The sequence below is a fragment of the Eumetopias jubatus genome, unplaced genomic scaffold (genome assembly GCF_037043125.1).
Source record: "Eumetopias jubatus isolate StellerSeaLion01/CBP00866 unplaced genomic scaffold, mEumJub1_p1.0 scaffold_13, whole genome shotgun sequence".
In the NCBI taxonomy this organism is placed as follows: domain Eukaryota; kingdom Metazoa; phylum Chordata; class Mammalia; order Carnivora; family Otariidae; genus Eumetopias; species Eumetopias jubatus.
The window spans coordinates 64,512,313-64,534,908 of NW_028274819.1; the positions used below are offsets into that span (position 1 = coordinate 64,512,313).

At 40.5% G+C, this 22,596-nt stretch overlaps 1 protein-coding gene across 10 annotated transcripts in view; it reads right to left on the minus strand.

The window, feature by feature from the left end:
• Positions 1 to 481: 481 nt before the first annotated feature.
• Positions 482 to 22,596, minus strand: part of DLG2 (discs large MAGUK scaffold protein 2) — a 1,243,318-nt gene continuing 1,221,203 nt past the window's right edge. For all 10 annotated transcript variants that reach the window (XM_028126804.1, XM_088018006.1, XM_088018004.1 and 7 more), the window contains 6 exons: positions 14,008 to 14,058; positions 12,927 to 13,028; positions 10,152 to 10,324; positions 7,971 to 8,080; positions 2,510 to 2,601; positions 482 to 588 (listed from right to left, as the gene is read on the minus strand). In XM_028126804.1, coding sequence (XP_027982605.1) covers positions 482 to 588; positions 2,510 to 2,601; positions 7,971 to 8,080; positions 10,152 to 10,324; positions 12,927 to 13,028; positions 14,008 to 14,058 — 635 coding nt within the window. The remainder of the gene's footprint in view (positions 589 to 2,509; positions 2,602 to 7,970; positions 8,081 to 10,151; positions 10,325 to 12,926; positions 13,029 to 14,007; positions 14,059 to 22,596) is intronic.

Here is a 22,596-nt window from a genome sequence, read left to right on the forward strand (position 1 = left end):
CTTTTTCCTTCTTTCTTTCTTTTGCTCGTTAAGAAATCAAAGAGTGTGCATAGTTACAAAATTCAAAGTGTACCAATTACAGATGTGGGTAATGGGAAGGTTGGTGAAGTTCAAGTGCTGGCAACTTTTCTTTAAAGCAAAAGACACAGAGAGCTCAGCAGCTAAATCAGCTCTGGACATCTGCTGGGGTGAGGAGGCTGCCCACCTCTTGGGCAGAAAGCCCATCAGAGGTTCATCCCTACACCTGGCACTTTGAGCAAACCAAAGCCTTCCTGCATACTGCAATGTCTTTTCTGTCCCACCCTGTGGCCCCTCCGTTTCCTTCATGGCTTCACACAGTTTGTGTTGTACATTCATAAGAATTCACATTGACTGCAAAAACATAAATGCAACAAAAACATAAAAGCCTCCAAGTAGTATATTATATATATTTTGTTCTTCTAAATGCTCTTCTGTCATTGTCGGAGGTGCAGTAGCTAATTTATAACTTTTCCTTTGAGGGAATCCAGATGAAAGGCCCAGATTGCTCTTCAATAACAAGCTTGCATTGATTATATATATCTTCTAAGGTGTCTCCTTGGACAATAGCTAGAACAAGAGTAAACACGCCAGAGTTAGGAATTGTTCCCTGCCTGGTAAAGAACAGCCCTCAGTCACACAGCAGAAGCTCAAACCAGTGACAGATGAACTCATCTGGAAGCTTCATATTACTTTTCATTAGTAAGAAAAGTGGGAAATTTACTTAAGCAAGGTCACGTCAGTGATTAAAAGAAAAAAAAAATGCTTTCAGTGCATGTCCTGGATCAGGTAACAAATGCACCCCAGTCTTTTTACCTTCTATACGTCTGTCTGTGGTTCTGGAAAATGAATCATTTATATATTTAAATTTTATGGGTGCTTACTCTGGGCCAGGCACCAGGCTAGGCACTGATCAATTTTCAGATTGAGATCTCCTTGCTTATCAAAAGAAAGCTGGCTTTTTATTCTATATACTGTGTGTACCTTGGCAGGTGCAGAAATTTAAACATTTTCAACATAGAGGAAATAATAAGGTTGTGGAGGCAACTTGAGTTAACCCCTTCATTCCCCAAGCCCTTAATAGGAAACCCCATTCATTCTCCAAGTAATCTGGTAAATTGATATTTTGCTATAACAGGGCCGCTTATACTGGGAATGCTTTATGACAGCTACTTATAAGAAACATAAATAAGAGGAAATATACACAAACAGCTAATCTGTGAATTACCTAAAATACCAAGTCACCTGAAACAGATTTAAGTATATTTCATAATGTCCTTTGAACTAAAGTTAGCTTACAGAGAGATCTCCAAAACATGTCAGTACTATCTGTAGGACATTAGGGATTAACAATGAATTGCTACTGAAGCATAGTTAGATCTTAAAAGCAACCCTGAGAATATATTGTTACTGTATTTTATTTCTGAGTATGAACCACTGGTCAAAATGTGCATAACTGTGATTTGATGTTTATACCTGGATGTTCTTTCAGGATAAAACACAACTCATACCTTTGTTACTTATCGAAATTTTACTTAAGATTACTTGGTTCAACATATTTGCAAACTGCTAAGTCACTGGCATTTTCATATTCTGAGTAAGACAAACAGTAAAGCATCTAACTTCTCATAAGGAAATTCAGGAGGAAACTTCTTGTTTTTAAACCATTTGTTGTAAGGCAATTTCCACACAGTTTGATTATTCTTTGGATTTGATCAGTGTTTCATGAACATGGGTAAGAACAGAGAACCCGGGATTCCCGGGGCAAGAAAATCTTCCTCTATTCCCCAAACTTCATGTTTCCAAGGAAATATTTAAAAAGAAAAGCAAAGTTTTGCCCTGGGACTTGATGTGGAATCAATGGAAACACAGGGAAGTGGTTCAGCATCTTGTTCAATAGCTGCTAACAGGACGCAGACCTGCCCGTCATCAAAGCAGAGAACGGAGCCCTGAGACTGCTTCTTATGAGGCATTGCTTTGGATGTTCCCTAACTGAGCCCTAAAGGTTTCTTTTTCAAGTTTTCTGATGATATCAGGGAGATAGTTTAATGCCTAAAATCTTCTTCGTTTTTTTTTTTGGAGAGGGAGAGAAGGGGGAGGGGCAGAGAGATTTCCAAGCAGGCTCCATGCCCAGCGCAGAGCTGGATCCCGGGACCATTAGATTTGACCTGAGCCGAAATCAAGAGTCGGACGCTTAACCGACTGAGCCACCCAGGTGCCCTGCCTGAAATCTTCTTAATAGCAGGAGATAGCTCAGTGCCATCCGTGGCTCATGCTTTTGCATAGGGCCACTGGGAACCTAGAGCTGGCTGCGGCTGAATCCAGAGAAGACAGAACCCAGAGTTCTGGACCAGATAGGTAAAGCAGAGGGAAATTAGAGTTTCTCAGTGGGAAGGTTTTAGGGCCCAGGTATACCCGGCCCGGAGCCCTCTCTAATGCGAAATGTCAGACCATCGATCCTTTCTCACAGTCGAAGGGTAAATGAACTTACCTGTAAAATATTCTCCAAATTCTTGTTCTAGCTTAATTGCACGATCATAGGTTTTCTTGGCTTGTTCCTCTGTTAGACGCTTATTCATCTCCCTGGAGAAATGAGGGTTTGTTATTAGAACACACAGGGAATGTGCCAAATCCTTTAAAATGTGTGTCAAAATGAATCCTGCAGGAAGCACAATGTAATCTTACTAGAGGCTTCTTAGTCCTTATTCGGGACTCTTTGTGCTGGAAGAATTTCAGCAACAAGGACACCCTCCCAAGAGCGCTCCCTCCCAGAGGGCAGTCTCTCGGTTTCACACTGGACTGATGCAGAATCTGTCTCTCTCTGACTTCCAGTCACTGGCCCCTGTTCCATCCTCTGTAGTCACATAGGACTAAACCTCTTTCCTCCATGACAGGCACTGGGGTCTTTAAATCAAGTGCTCATATGTCCCTTGAGGCTACCACTCCTTCAGAATAAACTGTCCTACTTCCTTCATCTCTTCTCCCATTGGATGCGATTTCCAAATCCTTGCCTTCTGGGTTACCTGTCCTTGGACTTTGTCCTAGACTGTCTCGACCTCTCTTAAACATGGTGCATAGATTCGAACGAAATCTTCTAGGGGTGGTCAGAGGCAGGGAGAGGAGATGGAGAGGAGGGAGGGGACATCATCACATTCTGTCCCTCAGCACATCTGAGAGAACTAGACTTGACTCTTGGCAGTGTCTGCCATCCCAGGAACCTTTGAATTCTCTACTCCCCATCTTCCCCACGGGCTGCTGTTCATCTTCAGTGTGTAGCAGGAAATGTCTGGAGTGGGGAAATAGAAAGTGCTTCCCGAGAATTCTAGAAAAGGTGACAGGCTTCTCAGGAATGTGCATCTTTCAGGCTGAAGGGGCATTCTGTGGCTCTCCCTGCTCAACTTCTGCAAAGGGCGAGGCATGTCTACAGCAACAAGAGCCCTGAACTGCATCTGTTTGGTTTTTTTTTAAAGATTTATTTATTTATTTGAGAGAGAGAGAAAACGAGTGGGGGGAGGGGCAGCACACTCCCCGCTGAGTGCGGAGCAATCCCATGACCCTGAGATCATGACCTGAGCGGAAACCAACAGCCGGACGCTGAATAGACTGAGCCACCCAGGCGCCCTGAACTTCATCTGCTTTTATAATCAAATGGCATTAGGATTGGCTGAGGGAGGCATGAATAAATGGACACAGAGAGAATGTAACAATCAAACGTGCTGGGACCAAAATATTTTCAAATAGATTATAAGCAAGTAACCTCCATAGAGAACAAGGATAGAGAATCTCGGTAAGAGTCTCCAGGGTTGACTTGGTTTTGTTGTTGTTCTGATAGGAGAATGGGCTATAAAGGAATTATGCCTGGGACTCTCTCTGTGTCCCTTTCTTTCTGTTAGTCTGTCAACTCTTGGTGTATATAAGTGCAGCTTAATTATTGTAAGATTACTGAAATCCAACCTCAAGGACAAATTGAGCGGGAAGGAAATGGAAAATAACCCAACCTACTGATTCCTAACCAGGGGCAGCTTTATCTTCTCAGGTCCTCTAGGTGGTAACATTTTTTGCTTACCAAACAAACTGTACTTCTTAAATAAAAATTATATTATCTTCCTGTTTTTTTAAATCAAAGACATTTTATTGATCAAAGACTGACAATGCTTGCCTCTGACCATCATATGAATAGAAGCATGGCTGCACTGGGCTGATAAAAGCCTAGCCAAGGGCAGAGGTATTTTGGTTGGCCCACTGGGATGCATCACAGGGGCAAGTAGAATATTGAAAGCACTGCTGCCTTTGCATGCCCCTGAGGAAGCCAGAGGCTGGGGTCTGGTTTTAAGCATGTCACTGTGGTTTTAGAGCATGTCACTGTGGCCTGAAGTAATAAAGAGACTTGAGAAGGTAAAAGAGTAAATCTGATGTCAGAACTCAAAGTTTTGGGGTTCTTTAAATTTTTTAAAATTTTTTATTGTTATGTTAATCACCATACATCATTAGTTTTTGATGTCGTGTTCCATGATTCACTGTTTGTGCATAACACACAGTGCTCCACACAGAACGTGCCCTCTTCAATACCCATCACCAGACTAACCCATCTCCCCACCCCCCTCCCCGCTAGAACCCTCAGTTTGTTTTTCAGAGTCCATAGTCTTTCATGGTTCGTCTCCTTGGGGTTCTTTTAAAGCCAACTTTTAGTCAAACAGATTTTCTGTTATACTAAGACTTTCCTAAGGGGCTTATTTGGAAAAAAAAATTAAAAACTGAAGTCAGACATTAACATGATTCCGGACATGATCTGATGGCTGCAACAGGAAAAAAAAAAAAAAAAAGGAATTTCCTGAACTCTTGATGTTGAGATAAACTCATCTTGTCCTAGGGATGCTATCTACGATTCTCCTCCCAAATAGCACTAGTCCTAGAAGCTGTGAGTGGATGTCACCTTTGGGTTCAGAAGATGCTGGTCTAAACCCAGGGATATTTTTCACAAAAAGACAGGGTTATGCTCCAGATGTCAAGAAATCATGTGGCTCTTGATCTTCTTTGACTTCCTCTATGCTAGCCTGTGTTCTCTGAATTCCCTTTGCACTTACTCTAGCCATCACTGAATTTCCATTTTTATCCTCTAACATATCTATGATATCCTTTGTCTCCTTGCCTAACCTGTGAGTTCACTGAGGGCAGAGACCAGGGTTTGTACATCGGCATGTGTCATGGAGCCTGGCTCAAGACTTCTTTGTTAAATGACTAAGTGAATGAATGAATGGAGGACTAGACAAATCAACATAATTATGATACAGTTGAAGACAGAAGAAAACATGGGCCACCGCGGGAGCAAGAAGGTAAAAGCAGATTGGGGTTGGCAAGGTAAAGAGACACGGGAAAGTTTCCCAATGCCATGGGGTTGGGGTGAGGAACAGGGGTCATGCAGTGGCACTCTATAAAAAGAACACCCCTTTCCTCCACAGCCTTGATTTTATGCTCCTCTGAAGAGTCAGTTATGTATGTGCTAATAAGCTCTATGGTTTGATGTGGATGATGCACTTGAGAAATACTGTGTGTGATGCTGTATCAAGGCCCAAATGTGACAGTGGCCATGCTTTTGTTCCAGTTGACCTAGCATTCACTCCTCCCCGGGGAGTGGGCAGATCATGCCAGCTTTGGTCCTGAAGTAAAACCCTTGGCAAAGAGGGAACTGGAAAGTAAACATCCAGCGTTTAATAATAAGACCCCATTAGTCTGAATGTCACCATCACGGCGCTCGAGACTCATGAATATGGCTGCAGCAAATTATGTCAGGTTCACAGTCCTCGTTGTGGGATCCAGCCGTCGGAATGTTTAATTTTCCTTGGTGATAAGTGGCTGTGACAGTGCCCTGAGGCAAAACTAAATAAGTCATCTCGTAGTTGTGGAAGGAAGGAGAACTTCTCCTATGGAGCACCAGATGGGAATATCTCCCACTATCACACTGAAGCACATGGGCAACTGCTGTCTCCCTCAGGCCTCACTTCCCTGGGAAGCCATTTATCCCCCCGCGTATTTATGATGTGAAAACTTATTCTTCTATTTCTGAAACAGGCCTTTAAGATGCTGTTCCCAGGAGGTGAGGGCCATTTTTCTGTTCTTCTTTTTCATGTTAGCATTGCTAATAATATTTATGAGGCTCTTTACAGATTATAAATCACTTTTACATAATGAAATTTATGGTTGCTTAATTTACTCTGTGCACTACCCAACACTGTATTCTAGATGAGGAGAGATTTCAAGCATGCTACCAGGAATAACACTATCAAGAACCAGTATTTTATCATCAACACACATTTTTTCCACGTGCCAACTCTGGGCAAAGCTCTTGACATTATAATTTAACACCTAAATTCTCAGGGCAGAAGGTGCTGTCAGTGACCTCCTGATTTTATTTTTTCACCTTGGTAAGAACTGTTGTCCATCTTTTATTTATGTGAATGTATTCTGCTTTTAAGGCACCTCTCTGGCAATTTCCCCAGAGACTGACTGTGTATTTAACTTAATTCTCTTAGGTTGCAATTCCAGCTGCTGCAGCTTGCTCTGTTTCTTCACTCCTAGACAAGACATGGAACAGTTGGCTGATACCTTCTGCAAGTAATTGTTTCACCTCTGGGATTAAGTAATTTCTTTCTCTTTGGTTTTTCCATGCGCACTGTTCTCCAGTACTCTGTGGCTCACTTCTGAACCCTGTCAAGCGCTCTAAGATCTCGAGGGCCAAATGGAGGCACATTTGAGCAAAGCTTTTGCCAACAGACACATTGGCATTATCTCTTGTGACCTCATGGAAAAGGTAGTTTATGTGTTTTGTGATGATAAAATAGTTTTATTCCTTTTACAGGGAAGTAACTTGAAATTTTTTATAGTTATAGTGGCTACTGTTTATTGAGTACTTACTATATGCTAAAGACCATATGGGGAGCTTTGTATTCATGATCATGTTTAACCTTTATACCAGCTGTGAGGTATGTATTATTAATGTGCCTAGTTGAGAGGAGAGGAACTAAATCTTAAGGAGGTCAAGCAACTTGCCTGAGGTGACAAAACTGGTCAGAGACAAAGGGAAAAACCAAATCTAGCCTGACCGATTTTCAAGTCACTGCCTTTTGACTACTATGGCAGCCTCACGTTTGTATGGGAATTGTCTAGAAAGCAGTGCAACAATTTCTATCAAATTGCCACTGAAAATATGTTACTTTATGGTCTAGTTGTGAATCTTTGCCCAATTTGTTTAGTGATTTTTAAGGAAGCTATTTTGCCAGTCCTCTGAAAAATAAAAAGAATCACAAAAAATCCGAGTTATACATTTTTGCCTTATTCATAAACGTGCACTGGTATGGAGCTGTTGGTTTAAGCTATAGATGTGTTACTGCCATGTCACTAAGAAAACTCCCTTTTAAGGTTAGTGGTCTACATACAAGAGGTTTTCATTAAGGAACAGAAGAATTCTGTTAGAACTAAATGAAATGTCAATAGAAAGAGTCTAAAATATTGTCTGCTCCCGCTATAAAAACCTACGCATTTAAAAAGATTTACTAATGGAACTGTTTTCAGGAGAAAGAGATAAGCAAAGATGATTGCTTCCTATCATTTGAAAATCAAACCAAACCAACCTACCTTCAAAACAACAAAACAAATCACACACACACACACACACACACACACACACACACACACACGTACACACACACAAAACAACTTGTGAAATGAACATAAAAATCAAGAAACATTAGTGAAGACATGTTAGGGAATTACTGATAATATGTCTCTAGTGGTTCAAAAACACTTTCATGTATTTTTTTTTCAAAAAGGAAATGCTTTAAAAAATCAACAATGGCACTTCTGACTTCTAAGCACTTAGGACCAAGAGCTGTCAGCAATTTGCTGTGTCACATGGAATAGGCGGCGGGTGACAGCCTCCCGTGCCCTCCACTTACATCAGAGGTTCCAGAGATTTGGGCTTAATGAAGATGGCAATCGGATAGAGCTGGGCAACTTGTAACCGCTTGATAGCATTTCCTGACACGTCAAGTATACAGTGTTTGCCCTGGTAGGAAGAGAAGAAAAATATGGAGTTAATCCAGAAAGAATGATCATAATCCAACCAAAACAAACAGACAAACCAAAAAGTAAGTATGTTTTCAAGGAAGGTAAGGGATACTGAATTTCTAATGGTTGAAAAAGGATCACTGCAAAGCATAAATAAAAGTTGATATTCAGGGTCATCACTGATTGCTTTTGATAACTCATCTTTATTACTCCCTTACTAAGTGCCTGCCACGGCAATAGAGATTTTACATGTGTTACCTCAGCTTAATTTTCTTAAATATCTGATGTTTTGCAAAAGAATGTGTAGCCTTATGTAATATGATTGGGTCCACACTCATGAAGCTCATAAACCATCTCTGAAGATAACTGTCAACAAGAAATCTCCAAATCTACAAGGTAGGTATTACCAGCCACATTTTACGGAAGATAAGACTAAGGCTTAGAAACAATAAGTAACTTGCTCAAAGTCTCAGTGCTAGAAGAACTCAAACCCAAGTCTTGAGCACTGACAGAAGTGTTGGTTGGAATAAGTAGCTACTTCATTGTCTCACCCTGACCAATGTTAAGTCTGGAGTAATGGTAATCATGTGAACTTGGAACAATTCCATAAATACTTGCTGAGTGCTTATATGTATCCTGCCCTGGATATGCTCAGTTCAGTATAGCTAAGGACAGACACAAAAGAGTTACCTTCAATATTATGTCTTTAAATTTCTTGTTTGTTACATGAAAACTCTATTACATACAGCACACCTCATTTAACTGGGCTTCCACTGCAATGAGTGCTCAGAGCAAGGAGTTGCTTTATAAAGTATTTCGGGAAAAGTAGATACATTTGGCAAACATCATATTCTAACTCCCAGAGAGAATTGGCCTCATTACCCTGAGGCCAGAAGAACTTTAGAAAAGAAGAGAAAAAGCATTTTGTACAGATAGGAACAGTGCTAAATCAATAATAGGGGATTACAAATTTTCTATAATACCTGCATGAAAACTTAGAGACTGTAGTGAATACTTGGGCTCTTAGAGGAGAAACATAATAAGATGGTTCAAACCCTATATCACTTAAGCAATAAATTCCAAGTTTGCTCTCTGTGAAATGCAACAGCTAAACAAAATGTTTAAATGCCGTTTGATTATTCACTGGCCAGAACATTTCAAATTAACAAAGGTTATATTTACATGTTCAAAGAGGAGCATAGATGCAATCATCCAGGAAACTGATTAGAAACACGTGATTTGGCTCAAAGAACCTAACTTTTGAAAGAAAGGAAGAGATGCAGCTTACTGTATTCTCAGATAGACATTAAAATTTCTTGTTTATTTTTTACCAGTACATCAAAAGGCTATGTAAAATCACAACAAATCAACCTAACAAATATTAATTAAAAAACAAATGGGATTGGTTTTTAACTCTTTTCTTTTCTCTCATGAAATTGGTCCTCCGTGTTGACAGGAGATTAGGATCTCTCTATAGGCAGATCTTAGAGCCACACTCAAGTTCCTTCCTATCCTGTTCTCTCTTGAACATTCTCTTCTTTTCCATGTCCTTGAAATTATTAATGGGAAGGAAATGGCAGTATTCACACCTCTTCTAAGTTGGAATTTCTGTCAGCTCTAGGCTAGGCCTTAGCCCTCTTCATCTATCTACCCCTTCACTATGAGTGTCCCAGGTTTTCAGGGAGATGAAATGTAACTCTTGCAAACAAAAAGAATTGAGGACCCTGATTTAAACAACCTAGAGTAATAAAGCTTCCTTAATAAATTCAGTGTTGTTTACTGGGGCCAAAGATAAGTGAGTCAAGGACAAAGTCAATCTCCATAAACTTCAAGCTGTTAATTGCCTTTAGGTTTATAACCCCCTCCTCCCCATGAGTCAGCCAGCATACCTTATTGAGATTAGAACAAAGATTAATGACCTTGCTCTAAAGTCATTCTCTGCTTAAAGGACTTAAAAGGAATATTTAATAAAAGTTTACAACTGCAATCAGGAAAGAGTAATGACCAAAAATGCAGTTTGCCACCTGGAACCTTCTTTAGGGGCGGTATAAGATGATTGGGGGACATACCCTTTCTGCCACGAATCTCACAGACTGCACACTGGTTCCGTATAAGTTGTCATTGTACTGGCCAGCTTCTATAAACTTGTGCTCTTGGATATCTTTCTCCATTTGTTCTCTGGAAATGACAAAGTGATAGTCTCTGCCATCCACCTCATAGTCACGCTTTGGCCTCGTAGTATCTTTATAAAAGAAAAATAATAAAATTAAGGTAATTTATATTCATAAACAGCCTTTACACCTATTTTCTTCCCCACACCCTCAACATAGATATACAAAAATATGTAATATGGAGGACCATGACATAGTAACAGGTACCTGTTACCTGTTAGCCTCCCACTGTACGCAACTACAAAACTAGACAAAGTGTATGGAACAGCCATTGTCAGGCATCAGATGACAGGCAGCCCAGGGCTGTGACCTTGAGACTGGAGAAACACACGAGGGGACCTCTACATTCATTCCACTTCCATTTTCAAGTGGAGGGTCTAGAGGTTATTTAGTGCTAGGAGACACTAGAGTTCAGTCAGAACTGGGTATTTGGTTGAGAACATGGAAAGGCTACGATTTAACATGATTTAATTAAATTAATTAATTAATTTATTTATTATTATTTTTTTTTAGAGAGGGAGGCAGGGGAAGGGGCAGGTTCCATGCCCAGCAAGGAGCCCAATGTGGGGCTGGAACTCACAACTCTGAGATGATGACCTGAGCCAAAATTCAGGAGTCAGATGCTTAACTGACTCAGTGGAAAGTCTACAATTTAGAAGGTTACTCTAGATTTATTCTAGACCCACCTTCACAAAGTGTAAAACCAGGTCAGAACTGAAGAAACTGATTTGCCAGTAAATTATTATCAGCCAGAATAAAAACATAATATTCTATAAAGAAAGATAACCAAATCCAGACTCTCAATAACATAGTGTCACAATGTCCAGTACACAATAAAAGATTATGGGACAAACAAAAAAGCAAGAAAATATGTCATAAGCAGGAGGAAAAAAAAGGACAAACAGTAAAAATATATTCAGGGATTTGAAAGATGTGAAATGAGATCATCACAGTTTAGGTGGGACTAAAAGTCATCAATTCTAACCATGGTTAGAGGTGACTGAAGTTCCTAGTAAGAAGAGAAGGGAAAACAATCCTATCAATATAAATAAAAGATGTTAAAATATTTCCAGTCTTTGACTCAGATATTTTCTTCCTAGGAATCTATCTTAAAAAATTATCAAAGCTTCAGATAAAGTTTTATCTTAAAGATATTCATTATATTAATTTATAAATTATAAATAATTATCACATAATTATATTTTAATTATAATTCATAAGAGTGAAAAGGAGAGACAACCCAAAATACCCATAAATGAGGAATGATTATGATGTAATAATCATTTAAAATATTTACATAAAATTTTAAATAATGTTAAGCCAAAAAAATTGTATATATCCAATATGTACCCAGTCAGAGGAGAAAGAGGTGAAACTCTGAAAATATTAACAATGATGTTATCTCTGGATACTCTGAAAGTCTGTATATTTTTAATTTCCTCGCTTAAATTTCTTTTTAGCATTTTCCAGGTTTTGTACAATGAACCTATATTGAGTATCATAAAATAGTGCTATTAATTAAAACAAAAGAAAGCGTGTAAGGTGGAGGGGAAAGTGGGAGTGGTCATTAAGGACTGTCTGGGTTTTTTCTTTCCAAATTGGAGGGACGCACGGGAGGCTGCTATGAATGGAGTAGGGTTTGACTTGATCATTTCTGTCTGGAGTCTTTCTCAAGATAGGCTGTTTGGCAGGATCTGTTCCCAGAGTTCTTGCTGGGAATAGTTTCATGAGATACAGCAATCACTCTAGCTCCCCTCTGTCTCTGCACTTGCACACACTCGACTGTTGCTCTTAGGTATTCTGGGTGACATCTGCAATGCTGAAATATAAGAGACACTTCAAAGCATAAAGCTTCAAAAATGTATAGTGAGAAAGAAATATTTGTTGGGATAGATTTAAGAGTTCAATTATCTAATAAACTGAAATTCCCTGTGTGTGTGTGGGGGGGTCTGTATAAACACACACACACACTCACACAGAAACATTTATGTGATGCCGTGGGAGTAGGGGTGAACGGGAAGGTGTAGTATGCATGGGACACAGAGCAGATAGACTCTGATGGGACTATACTCAGTGGGACCAGGAGACCCAATGATCCTCCCTCAGGACAAGAAAGCAGATTACAATCTGGGATGGCCTAGAGGGTAGATGAAAATTTTACATGTCTTCTTGTCTTCACCCTCTCATATCCTAGCACTGTTATCACCCATGGAGAAGGTTGTTTTGTTTTGGGATTGACACGTGGCCCTAAATCATCCTGAGATTATTTTAATACGTGGCTTTGTCTCTGATCTCTCTTATTCTATGGGAAGAGATGCTTCAGTGGCATTTCAATCCATGTATAAGAAAATACTGATGCCTATCAATAATTCTGTGCTATTTTAAAGGCTATGGGAGTTACAGGATGACAGGATTCATCCTGCCTTCTGCGGGATCACAGTCAGTTTGGAGGATGTATTATACTCACTAAATAGAGAACAATACACAGCAGCACAGATGAGAAGTGTTGAGCAGAGAAAATTGAGATGCTTTCAGATTAAAAAAAAGATGTTCAGATAATAGGTAACTGATGGTATCCAAATCACTGAAGACACCACTGAGGAACAGAATTACACTTTATCATCTCAAAAGAGGGGGAGCCTTTCTTCCAGCAAAAAGAGAAACGATACTTACGAGGCACACAGGAGCCAAATTTGTCAGGGAATTCAGATATCAAGTCGTCATTGATCCGATCCTTCATGGGGCCCAGGATAATCACTGGCCGGGTATAGTTTACTGCAGAGAGGGAAAGGGAGATGCAAATGAGGGGAAAGACATGAACAGGACGGCACAACTGCTCTGCACAGGTGAGTCTTAAGGTGAAATCACCAAACAGAACTGCTGAGGGCATTACTTCATTGGCTAAGGTGCCCACAAAGCCTGGCAGGAGAAATTGGTGTTTTAACACTAGGTATGTTGGCTGTGCCTACTTTCTGGAATTTTCCAATAGGGAAAAGCAACTGCAGTGTCTGTCAATGAAAAACGTTTGGAGGGGTTTTGCTTGCTCTTAGGTTATGCCTACACAATGTCAAAACAACTAAGGAATTTCGTCAATTGAGTGGGAGAAAAAAGATTCCAAAGCAGCTGTCTGGCCATTGTTTAGATAATGACTTTAAGAAGTAATTGTTAGTATAATGACACCTTATGTTTTTTTATAATTTCTTTTCCTCAGCTCAGAATACTCTCTATTCTCTGCTGGGGTTTTCCCAATTCCTTTGTAACATGAGGGTAGAAGGAACTCTAAAGTCCATTTGGTATAACTCCTCCTCTGATGCTTGAATCGTTCTGCAATATCCTTGTCAATAGCCATTAGCCTCTGTATAAATGCCTCCTAGAAAAAGAAATGGAGCAGCCCAGAGGATGACTTGTATCTTAGGACAGGTCTGATAGAAAGCCTTTCTCAATACTCAGCTGACATCAGTCTCCCAGGAGATTTTTATCCATTTGTCCTGTAGGTGGGGCTCTGTAGTGATTCGACTGAGCTCCTTCCACTCAGGACCACTCATCTGGAGGGCTGCCCCATCCTCCTGGGAGCCGCCCCTGCCCATGCTTAGCAGGGAAGTTGTTTGTGCCAAAGAGAGAGCAAGGTCTGGTCTGGGGACAATGGAGTATTAAGCAGAGTTTATCCTCCTTAGTCCTTCATTCTTTGGCTCCTCTAATGGTGTCACCCGATATGGCCTGGAAATCAGGAACCAGAGCATGCTGGGAAACTTACTTTCCTGCCTTGTGACAGGCTCATAAGAAAGAATGAAGTCTTCTTGCCCTCCTGAGAAGAGAAGAAAAGAAAATTACAGTGAACTAACAACCAGTCATACCCCACAGATCCCAGCTACAAGCCCTGCTCTGAAACACAGGAAGCAGACACGGTTCAGGGTTCATTTTCCTTGCTCTTTCCTTGAATCTTTCCAAAAATCCCTCCATCCTCATAAAACTCCAGCACTAAGATAGTATCATGTTCTCAATGGTTATAACTTAAGTCATGAGAGAGACCAGCTACCTGCAATTCATCAGGGCAGTGACCTATGAGACTGCCTTCTGTCTGACACTGAGAAGTGGAGCCCCTGTTACTTACACTTAAAATGAAACCATTCAGTTCAAGGAGAGGGCCCATCCAATAGTTTGCTGCCACATCATTCAGAATTTCTGGACCTTTTATCTCATCTTCTATTTTATTTCCCAAAGCAGCACATTGTCCAAAAGCAAGTGTCTGCTGGGTTCATTTACGTTACAAAAACTTCATCAGCATATACCACAGGACACTTGAGATTTTATTCTACTGTTAATTCATCAGGAAAATGCTGGGTCAGTTCAAGAAGATAAAAAATTTGAGGAGGACCCTAAATCACTGATCAGAATTGCTACTAAATCTAGCCTTCCAACTTTGGAAAGAGAACTGAGGAAGACAATGTAGCAAAAGTGTCAGTGCCTCCAATGACATTTACTACAAGCCTTCTGATTCACAGGAGGCCTCGAGTCAAGTTAATGAACTGGGCATGAGATTAGCCTGATTCAGCTGTGACCCCAGAGGATCTACTCTTTTCTTTTTTTTTTTTTTTAAAGATTTTATTTATTTATTTATTTGAGAGAGAAAGAATGAGAGATAGAGAGCACAAGAGGGAAGAGGGTCAGAGGGAGAAGCAGACTCCCCGCTGAGCAGGGAGCCCGATGCGGGACTCGATCCCAGGACTCCAGGATCATGACCTGAGCTGAAGGCAGTCGCTCAACCAACTGAGCCACCCAGGTGCCCGGATCTACTCTTTTCTTTGCATCAGGCCCAGGCCTGACTGTGTTTTGATAGGGAAACAGTTTAGGGATATTGGAAAGGACTTCCTGTATGCTGTTCTATAGAGGAATGTTATGGGAGGTAGTGTTTCCTGAAACCAAAGGGCAACACAACTGGTTGCTTTATCTGCTCATCCCCCTTGAAACACATTCCATCTGCCAATGTGCTCCTCCTTTAGCAGACAGCACCAGGAAAGGCGAGTTAATTTCATAAAAGGAGTTAATAATACAGACAGTTTTGATAATGACAACTAATTTGGGGAAATTAGGCAATATATGGATAAAGCTGTGAAGTACAGATGTCTTCCCTGGACCCAGGTAGCTGGGATGGGGTAGGGTGAGAGTGTCTTACTTTTTTCAAGTGTGAGAAATGGCCCCAAGTGGAGTATTAAGCAGAGTTTATCCTCTCTCCTCACCCTTATGCAGGCTTACTCTGAGAATGGCACAGCTAGGCTAGGCTACTTCATCATGGCATGGAGAATGAGCCTTGAGGTTCCTTCTCAGTGACGTCTACTCATGGCTGCTCCAAGAATGTTCAGGGACTTTTCTACATCTGGGGTTTGGTATGTGAGGAGTCAGAGTCACAATTTTTTTTTTTTTTAATTTGGGAAAATATGATTCCCTTTAATAAACTAAACAGCTGAAATTTGCAGAGTCTAGGCCAAAAAATAATGAAGGTGATTGAGTGCTAAGATCCACAGTTATCTAAAGCCTGAGATAAGGTAGAGGTCATAGGAACTCAGAAGGTAAGCGTAAAAATGGCTGGGGACAAAGTATAGCTTTAGGGCTAGAAACATGGCCGACTAGTACTGTAGTGTTTGTAACTTCACAGGGAAATCTTTATGGACTGACTAATATGTGAGAGGAGCATCCTGAGCACAGGATAACAAAGCTTTTAAACATCAGGAGATACTTATGCCTCTCTACTAGACTGGGGATTCCATAAAGGCGAGGACTGGCTTTCATTTACCATGTCGTCTCCAGTGCTCAACATAGAGAAAAATGTCAATGAATTTGCATTCTGATTTTAGTGGTAGGAAATGGGATGAGTAATGAGGCCAAAGATAGGTTTTCCTTTGTGTTTCTGTCTGTATGCTTTCACTTTGGGAAGTGTGGTTTTCTCTAAATAAATATAACACGTCATGTTCCCATAGGAATCTTTTTCCAATGTCCTTACAAATCATTCTGATGGGATATTCTAAGGCAGACCTTAAATAAGATATTCGGTGACAGTAGGTTTCGTTTGTGATTCAGAAAACTAGGACAAAGCAACACAGCTTTGGTTAACTTTGTTGGAGAGTTCTGTAGTTCTTTTGTTTATCCGTTGCTTTTGGGTTTACTTTCTAACTTACAAAGGGCACTGGTTCTTGTTCAGAGCAGGAAGACTGGCAGATCGCAGTGGCAGCATCCTTATGTCAAGGCCCATCCCACTTCTAAAGACCCTGTGACAGTCAGGTACTGCATTAGGAGTACCTGACCCGCAGGGGAGCTGGGGTGGATGGGATTATGTCGTAGCTGTGATCTCAGCACCTTAAACCCATTTTTCCTTTCATGTTCGGGAATGAAAAGCCCTATGGGTAATGTGAAGGAGACTAAGAGGAGGAGGGGGGGAAAAAAGCCACAGCAATGAAGGAAAGATAATTCTGTACGGCCATAAAGGGCTTTCACATCCATTATTTTCTGTTTTTCACAGTTATTTCTGTTGAGGTAAGTGCTCTGATGACCCCACTTTATATATGAAGGAGCTGAGGCTCAGAGGTGTTAATGGGGCTTGTTTTCTCAGTCAGGAAGTAGTGGAGTCAAGATTTAAAACCACATCTTTTTTGACTCCTCATTGAAGAGTCGGCAAGAGATGGAGAATTTTCTGATGGGGCTGGGATGTAGGGGCAGACCTTACCAATGAACAAAGAATGGGTGGCAGAGAGTGGAGCTGAACCCAAGGCAGAGTCACTGGGTGGCTGGAAGGGGCTCCATCTGTAAACACCAACTGGTTTTATTTTTTTTTTAAATGCTGCTGTGTCATCTCTATACAAGAGTCATCCTTAGTAGTTTTTCTATTTTTTGCTCAGGAGGTGTTGGCACTTAGAAATAACAGCTGACAAAAAGTTACAAACTATTACTTGGTCTTGTTTTGGCAAGTGCATGGCTGGAAGTGGGAGAGCAGCAGTGCTGGGTGCAGACAGCGGCAGCTGTGGGAGAGTTAGAGGAGGCGTCTGCCAACAGTCTCCACCGGACCCTCTGTGTCTGAACTGGAAGCAAGTCACAATAGGAGGGATTCAGAGGAAGACCCTCCTATGTCCAGATGATAGAGAAAGCAACTTGGTGTTCTTTAGGAATTTTTGGAAACTAGAAAAGACAGAGGAGGGAAGGGAAGCCCAATGGCAGTACATTTAATGTCCTAAATGTAGTGTTTCGTGCCTGCATTGGATGATTTTTAAGAAGAAATTAGGTTCTTAGAGGCATAGAATGTTAGCTCTAAGAAAGGGCTTGGAACTCATGGGGTTCATAGACAGCGAGTATGTGGCACGTGGTGTCACTCCCCCATTCCACGCCCTTGGTGGACACCACAGATTGATCACTGCCCACATTACCACTGGGCCTCAACCTGGCCTCGGTACTTTTCAGTACAATTCTTCTGGCAGCTATTACCCATCGGTCAGAGCTGGGATCTTGGTTCAAATCTGCTTGCCATCTGTGCTCTAACTCAAGCTACTCAATAGACATAGGAGAAGACTGAGGTTCAAAGACGATGAGTGATTTCTTCAAGGTCACATAGTAAATTAGTGTTTCAGTGTCTCCATAGGATGTTCAGAAGATTAAATCAGTTAATGTACATAGAACTCTTAAAACTGGGCTTAGCACACAGTTAATGTTATATAAAGGTTTCTGCTTGTATTGATAGGTGGTATGGAATAGTTGAAATGTACAGGATAAAACATGAGGAGGCTGGTATTACAGACTGTCGGGAAGAGTGACAACGTAAGGAATTCAGAAGCAAAATATCTCAACTGGTCTTCCAGAGTGCCACCATATTGTGATCTCAGCACCTTAAACAAGCTTTAGCTTCCTCATCTGTAAAACTGAGTGTTAACATGAGATATATCTCATAGTTTTGTTGCAGAAATCAAATAAGAAAATGGATAATGAAAAATTGCTTTGTAAAGGCTAAAGAACTAGAGAAAATACAAGGGCCACACTTTAACACAGCAGAGAAAGGAGAAGAATATGGGCATTACTTGGACAAATTCCAATGGAAAAGTTTTGGGTCTCCTCTTACCAGCACTCAATTCCACTCAGATCGTTCCTTCAAGGTCTGTGTTTTGAAACTCTTACTTAACCGATGAACACCAATAGGTTAGAAAGATAATCATCAGTTCCCCAGTACCCATCATGATATAAAGAACTTTGTGAGCTTTGAGGAAGGCAGGTCTCAGCTGCAGAGGTCTGCAGTCTTCATTATACCTATATTGTCTATTACTGTGTCCTAATACAAGGACATCTGAAAGCTAAGATATAAAAACAACCACAAACACAAGCCTGTACTGTACGACTTTGTTGACAGAGAGAAATCTGGAATTAGTCCATAATTAAGATAGTTTTGAGGGGGTATTTTGCATAATTATACAATGTGCACTGTAATTAACTGCATTTTAGCTAGTGCTCGATATAGTTGGACTTTGAAAAGTTCTATTTTATAATATTGAGATGGTGCAGGAAAGGTCTGGGCTGTTTATTAGAAATTGAGGTTTGTGTAAGTATGTGTGCATATCTCAGGAAACGTATGAGGCTTTCAGTGAAGGTGGTCACAACACGTAATTCCAGGATGCAGTGTGAATTGTCCTTCTGGAGCTACGAGACATAGTGGTCTGGGGCTTTGTTTCTAACCACTGACCATTTTTTAAAGCACTGTGTCCCAGAGTGGCCATGGAATGGTTCTAAGAGTGAAAAATAACACCTGGACGTCAGTGGGAAAGGGGCTTTTTAGTCTTTGTTTATACTGCTCGTCACAAAATATGAAAGTTTGTCATAATTACAGCAAAACCCAGGAATTCAACAGAAAAATGCAGCCTGTGTTGATTTCAAAATGGTAATTTTCTGGAAACCACATCTGTTCCAAGTCTCTGGGTCTTTTTTCATGCCACTGCCCTGCCTGGAAAGTTTCTTCCTCAACCTACCTATAGCTGGCACGCACCTCATGTTTCCACAGCTCAGCTCAAAGGGCACTTCCTCTCTGAAATCATCTTGGAAGCCTCTACTATTCTTGAACCAGACTTCTACCTTAGAAACTGCTGCATGTTGTGCATTTTTGTTGGTGTTGTTGTTTGTTGATATCTCTCCCCACTGTGTGTGTGCTGAGTTCTAGAGTTGGTTGATATTCATACTGGGTCTCATGGTGCCTTTGAAGAGAGCATGATACATGGTGCATGCTGAATGAATAAAGAAATATTCCTCTATAATTCCTCTTATTTCCATCCTGGGGAAAGAAATACCATTTTTTCCCTCTAAGCTATGACAAAGGCTGTTTTCACTTTCATTCATTTGTAAAGAAAGCAATCTGAGTGGCTGATTGGTAACCTCAGATGAGATCCCAACCAAGGCTGATCACTGGACTCCACATTCGCTCTTGTAATATCATGGAGTCCAGTTCCAATTTTCCTCTCTTCTCATAGATAATTCAAGCTGCTGGCAAGTGTTTCTTTTACTCACTCAGTAAGTATTCATGTGCACCTACTATTTAATAATGAAGAATTATTGATGTCATCTTAGAGCATCACTACCAAAACCCCTGTAAGCTGCTGAAAGCCTTGGCCCAGTTTTTCTAACTTAATGATTCTGGGAAGAACATTCCTACCCATGAAAGAGAAAAGAGGGGCCTCTAAAAAGGATTTCCAAAGGAAAAGGGGGTTCTTGTATATACTTTCCATAAAAAGAACTGAAAGAACACGGTATGATGTTTCTCCTCTCTATACTTGTGTCTGCAGGATAGAAGCACAATACTTAAGGCTGAATATCAAAGAAACTAGGGCCATTGGTCCCATGAAACCCAACAAACAAGTTCTATTTTTCCTTATACTAAATTGAGGGTACCTCACGTGTCAGGAAGGCAATCTTTGGTCACTTCTTCTTGGCCTGGTGTCTGTTTTAAAGTTAAAGGAAGGGAAGGGGGAGGCAAGTGTTTTGCCGAGCTGGGATAATCATAAAATTAAAGAGTGGGAAGAATGCAAAAATGTGAAGGATCATGTTGAGAACAAAAACCCTTTGATTCCTGTCACCAAGAAGACTTGTCATTCTGTTGAGGAAGAAAATTAGGTGGTTTTCATATTATTTGATTGATGGAGGGAATCTCATCACATTTCTTTTTTTCCCCATTTCATTCTGCACTATGTTTCATCTTCCTCCTCTGGCCCCTACCTCCATCTGGCGCCTTTCTTCTTTCGTGCTTTTTTCTATTTGCTACCAATCTGATTCTATGGAGCCTTTCTCAAAATCCACATTGAATTTGTCATATTCCAAGAATACCTTTTGGCACTCCACCACAAAAAAAGCATGGTGTTATAAACTACCATGCTGTAATGGAAGAACAAAAACAGAAACTCTTTTAGTTTTTAATTAATACGCTATTCAAGGGGGGTTAAAAACCCCAAACCAATTTCTGTCATGGTGGCTGTGGGTCAATCAATCGTATTGGGCCTGCACTTTTCTAATATCCTCAGGAATCACTTTTTGAGTGACCCATTTCACTAAGGAGGACAAAAAATATTATAGAAGTTGTAAGAATCCCCGTGGTAATGTGTACCTATGGTAGTCACCAAAACCCAGGAAGTAGGTGGTGAGAAACCACAAGAATGCATCAAAGGGATGTGCTTGGTGTTTGGTGAATATTTTTATACACTAAGCAAATGGCTTGAGGTGACCAAACAAAGACAAAGACCAGGAATAATTTTTAGTTACCTACCTTTTCAGAAAGTTAAGCTTTTTGATCCAAGATTTGTTCACTTTAAAAAAAAAGTTCCTTCACCATTAGAGGATGAAACTTTTTCATCACTTCCCAACCATCAGAAATATAAAGTTAGATATATCATAGCATCTGCTTTCGAATATTAATCAAGGAGAGAAGAGATAAAAAAGTTCACATTCAATTTAAAAGGAACACTGTAATTTTGCAAGATTTCTCTTGGAGAGGGAAGCTGGCAACAGAAAGAAAAAGGCAAAATGAGAAGGAAAATAAAACCATGATGACTTTTCAACCACCCTGCAGGGAGTTTTAATTATTTTAGGGGGCTGAATGTCCAAGTCCGCCAGGCTGAACTTTCCCCCCACCTTCTCTGGGAGAACTGCCCCATCAGGCCACAGCCAACTGAGGTTGGAACTGTTTCTGGTTTTCAGCAAGCCCGCTATTGCTTGCACCATCACAGAGGAGCCCACAGACGACCCTAGTGTTTTTGTATCCTTCCACATCACGTGACAATTTCACGTCAAGCCATTTGCTTTGGATGAGGATGATAAAGGGCAGCAATTGAAACACAACAAGAGCAAAAATTGGAAATGACCAGCACAGGCAATGGAGCAATTGCAAAGAAAAGAACCACAAACCAAAGCAGTAACTTACGGTAGCTACTTTCGCTATCGCTGGCATTAGAGGAGACATGTTCTGCAAGAACAGCACAGCAAATTAAAGAAATACCAAGCACTGGAGAGCAGCCAGAACGTGAAAGAATAACACTCATGCAAGGCTACTACAAGTGTAAGCGGGAGGCATGGGGAAAGGCTGCAGAAGAGGTGGCATTAAGAAAACTCAGATAAGATACAAAAGATGAAAACTTTATCTCCACGAGTTATAGGAAGCTACTACTTGATTGCTGGGTCTTCTTTTTAGCAAACAGCAAAGTACCTTTAATTACAAAAAAATATAGAATGTCAACCTAAGCACTTTTCTTTTTACGCATACTTTGCCCCGTTCCCATGGCCCTAATTTTCCAGTTTCATGTGACTCAGCTGGATGTTTCCTGACTCTTAAGTTCAGAAGCTTCTGGTGTGTAGGCACCGTTTGCTTACAAGCTTTTTGTTTCTCTGTGTTAGCCTTTAGGCATTTTGCAGGAATATTGTATTTCAGATTGCCAGGTGGTCCTTGGGACCCCATGAAATTTATTTCTATGTAAATACTTCTTAAACAAATTCTCAGGATGAAAAGGGACTGTTGAGAATTTTTGCTGCTTCAGTGAGTGAGGAGAAAATTTTAGAGGAAGAAATGAGTTGCTGAAAAATGGTTTATGAATCAGTTCAATATTTTCTTGATTTTATTTTAAGATTCTTCCTTGGACAGCTATTAGGTTCTGGAGGAATGAAACAGGCAGGGAATAAATGGTCTGATACCAAGCACAGGTCCTGGCATGAAGTATGCTTTTAATTCATGTTGAATAACTTGCTTGTACGGTGATATTTCAAATTAAAAAAAAAAAAAATACAGTTTAGCTAACATAACAGGGATGTGTATGCCAGAATTAGAGCTTTTATTTCCAAA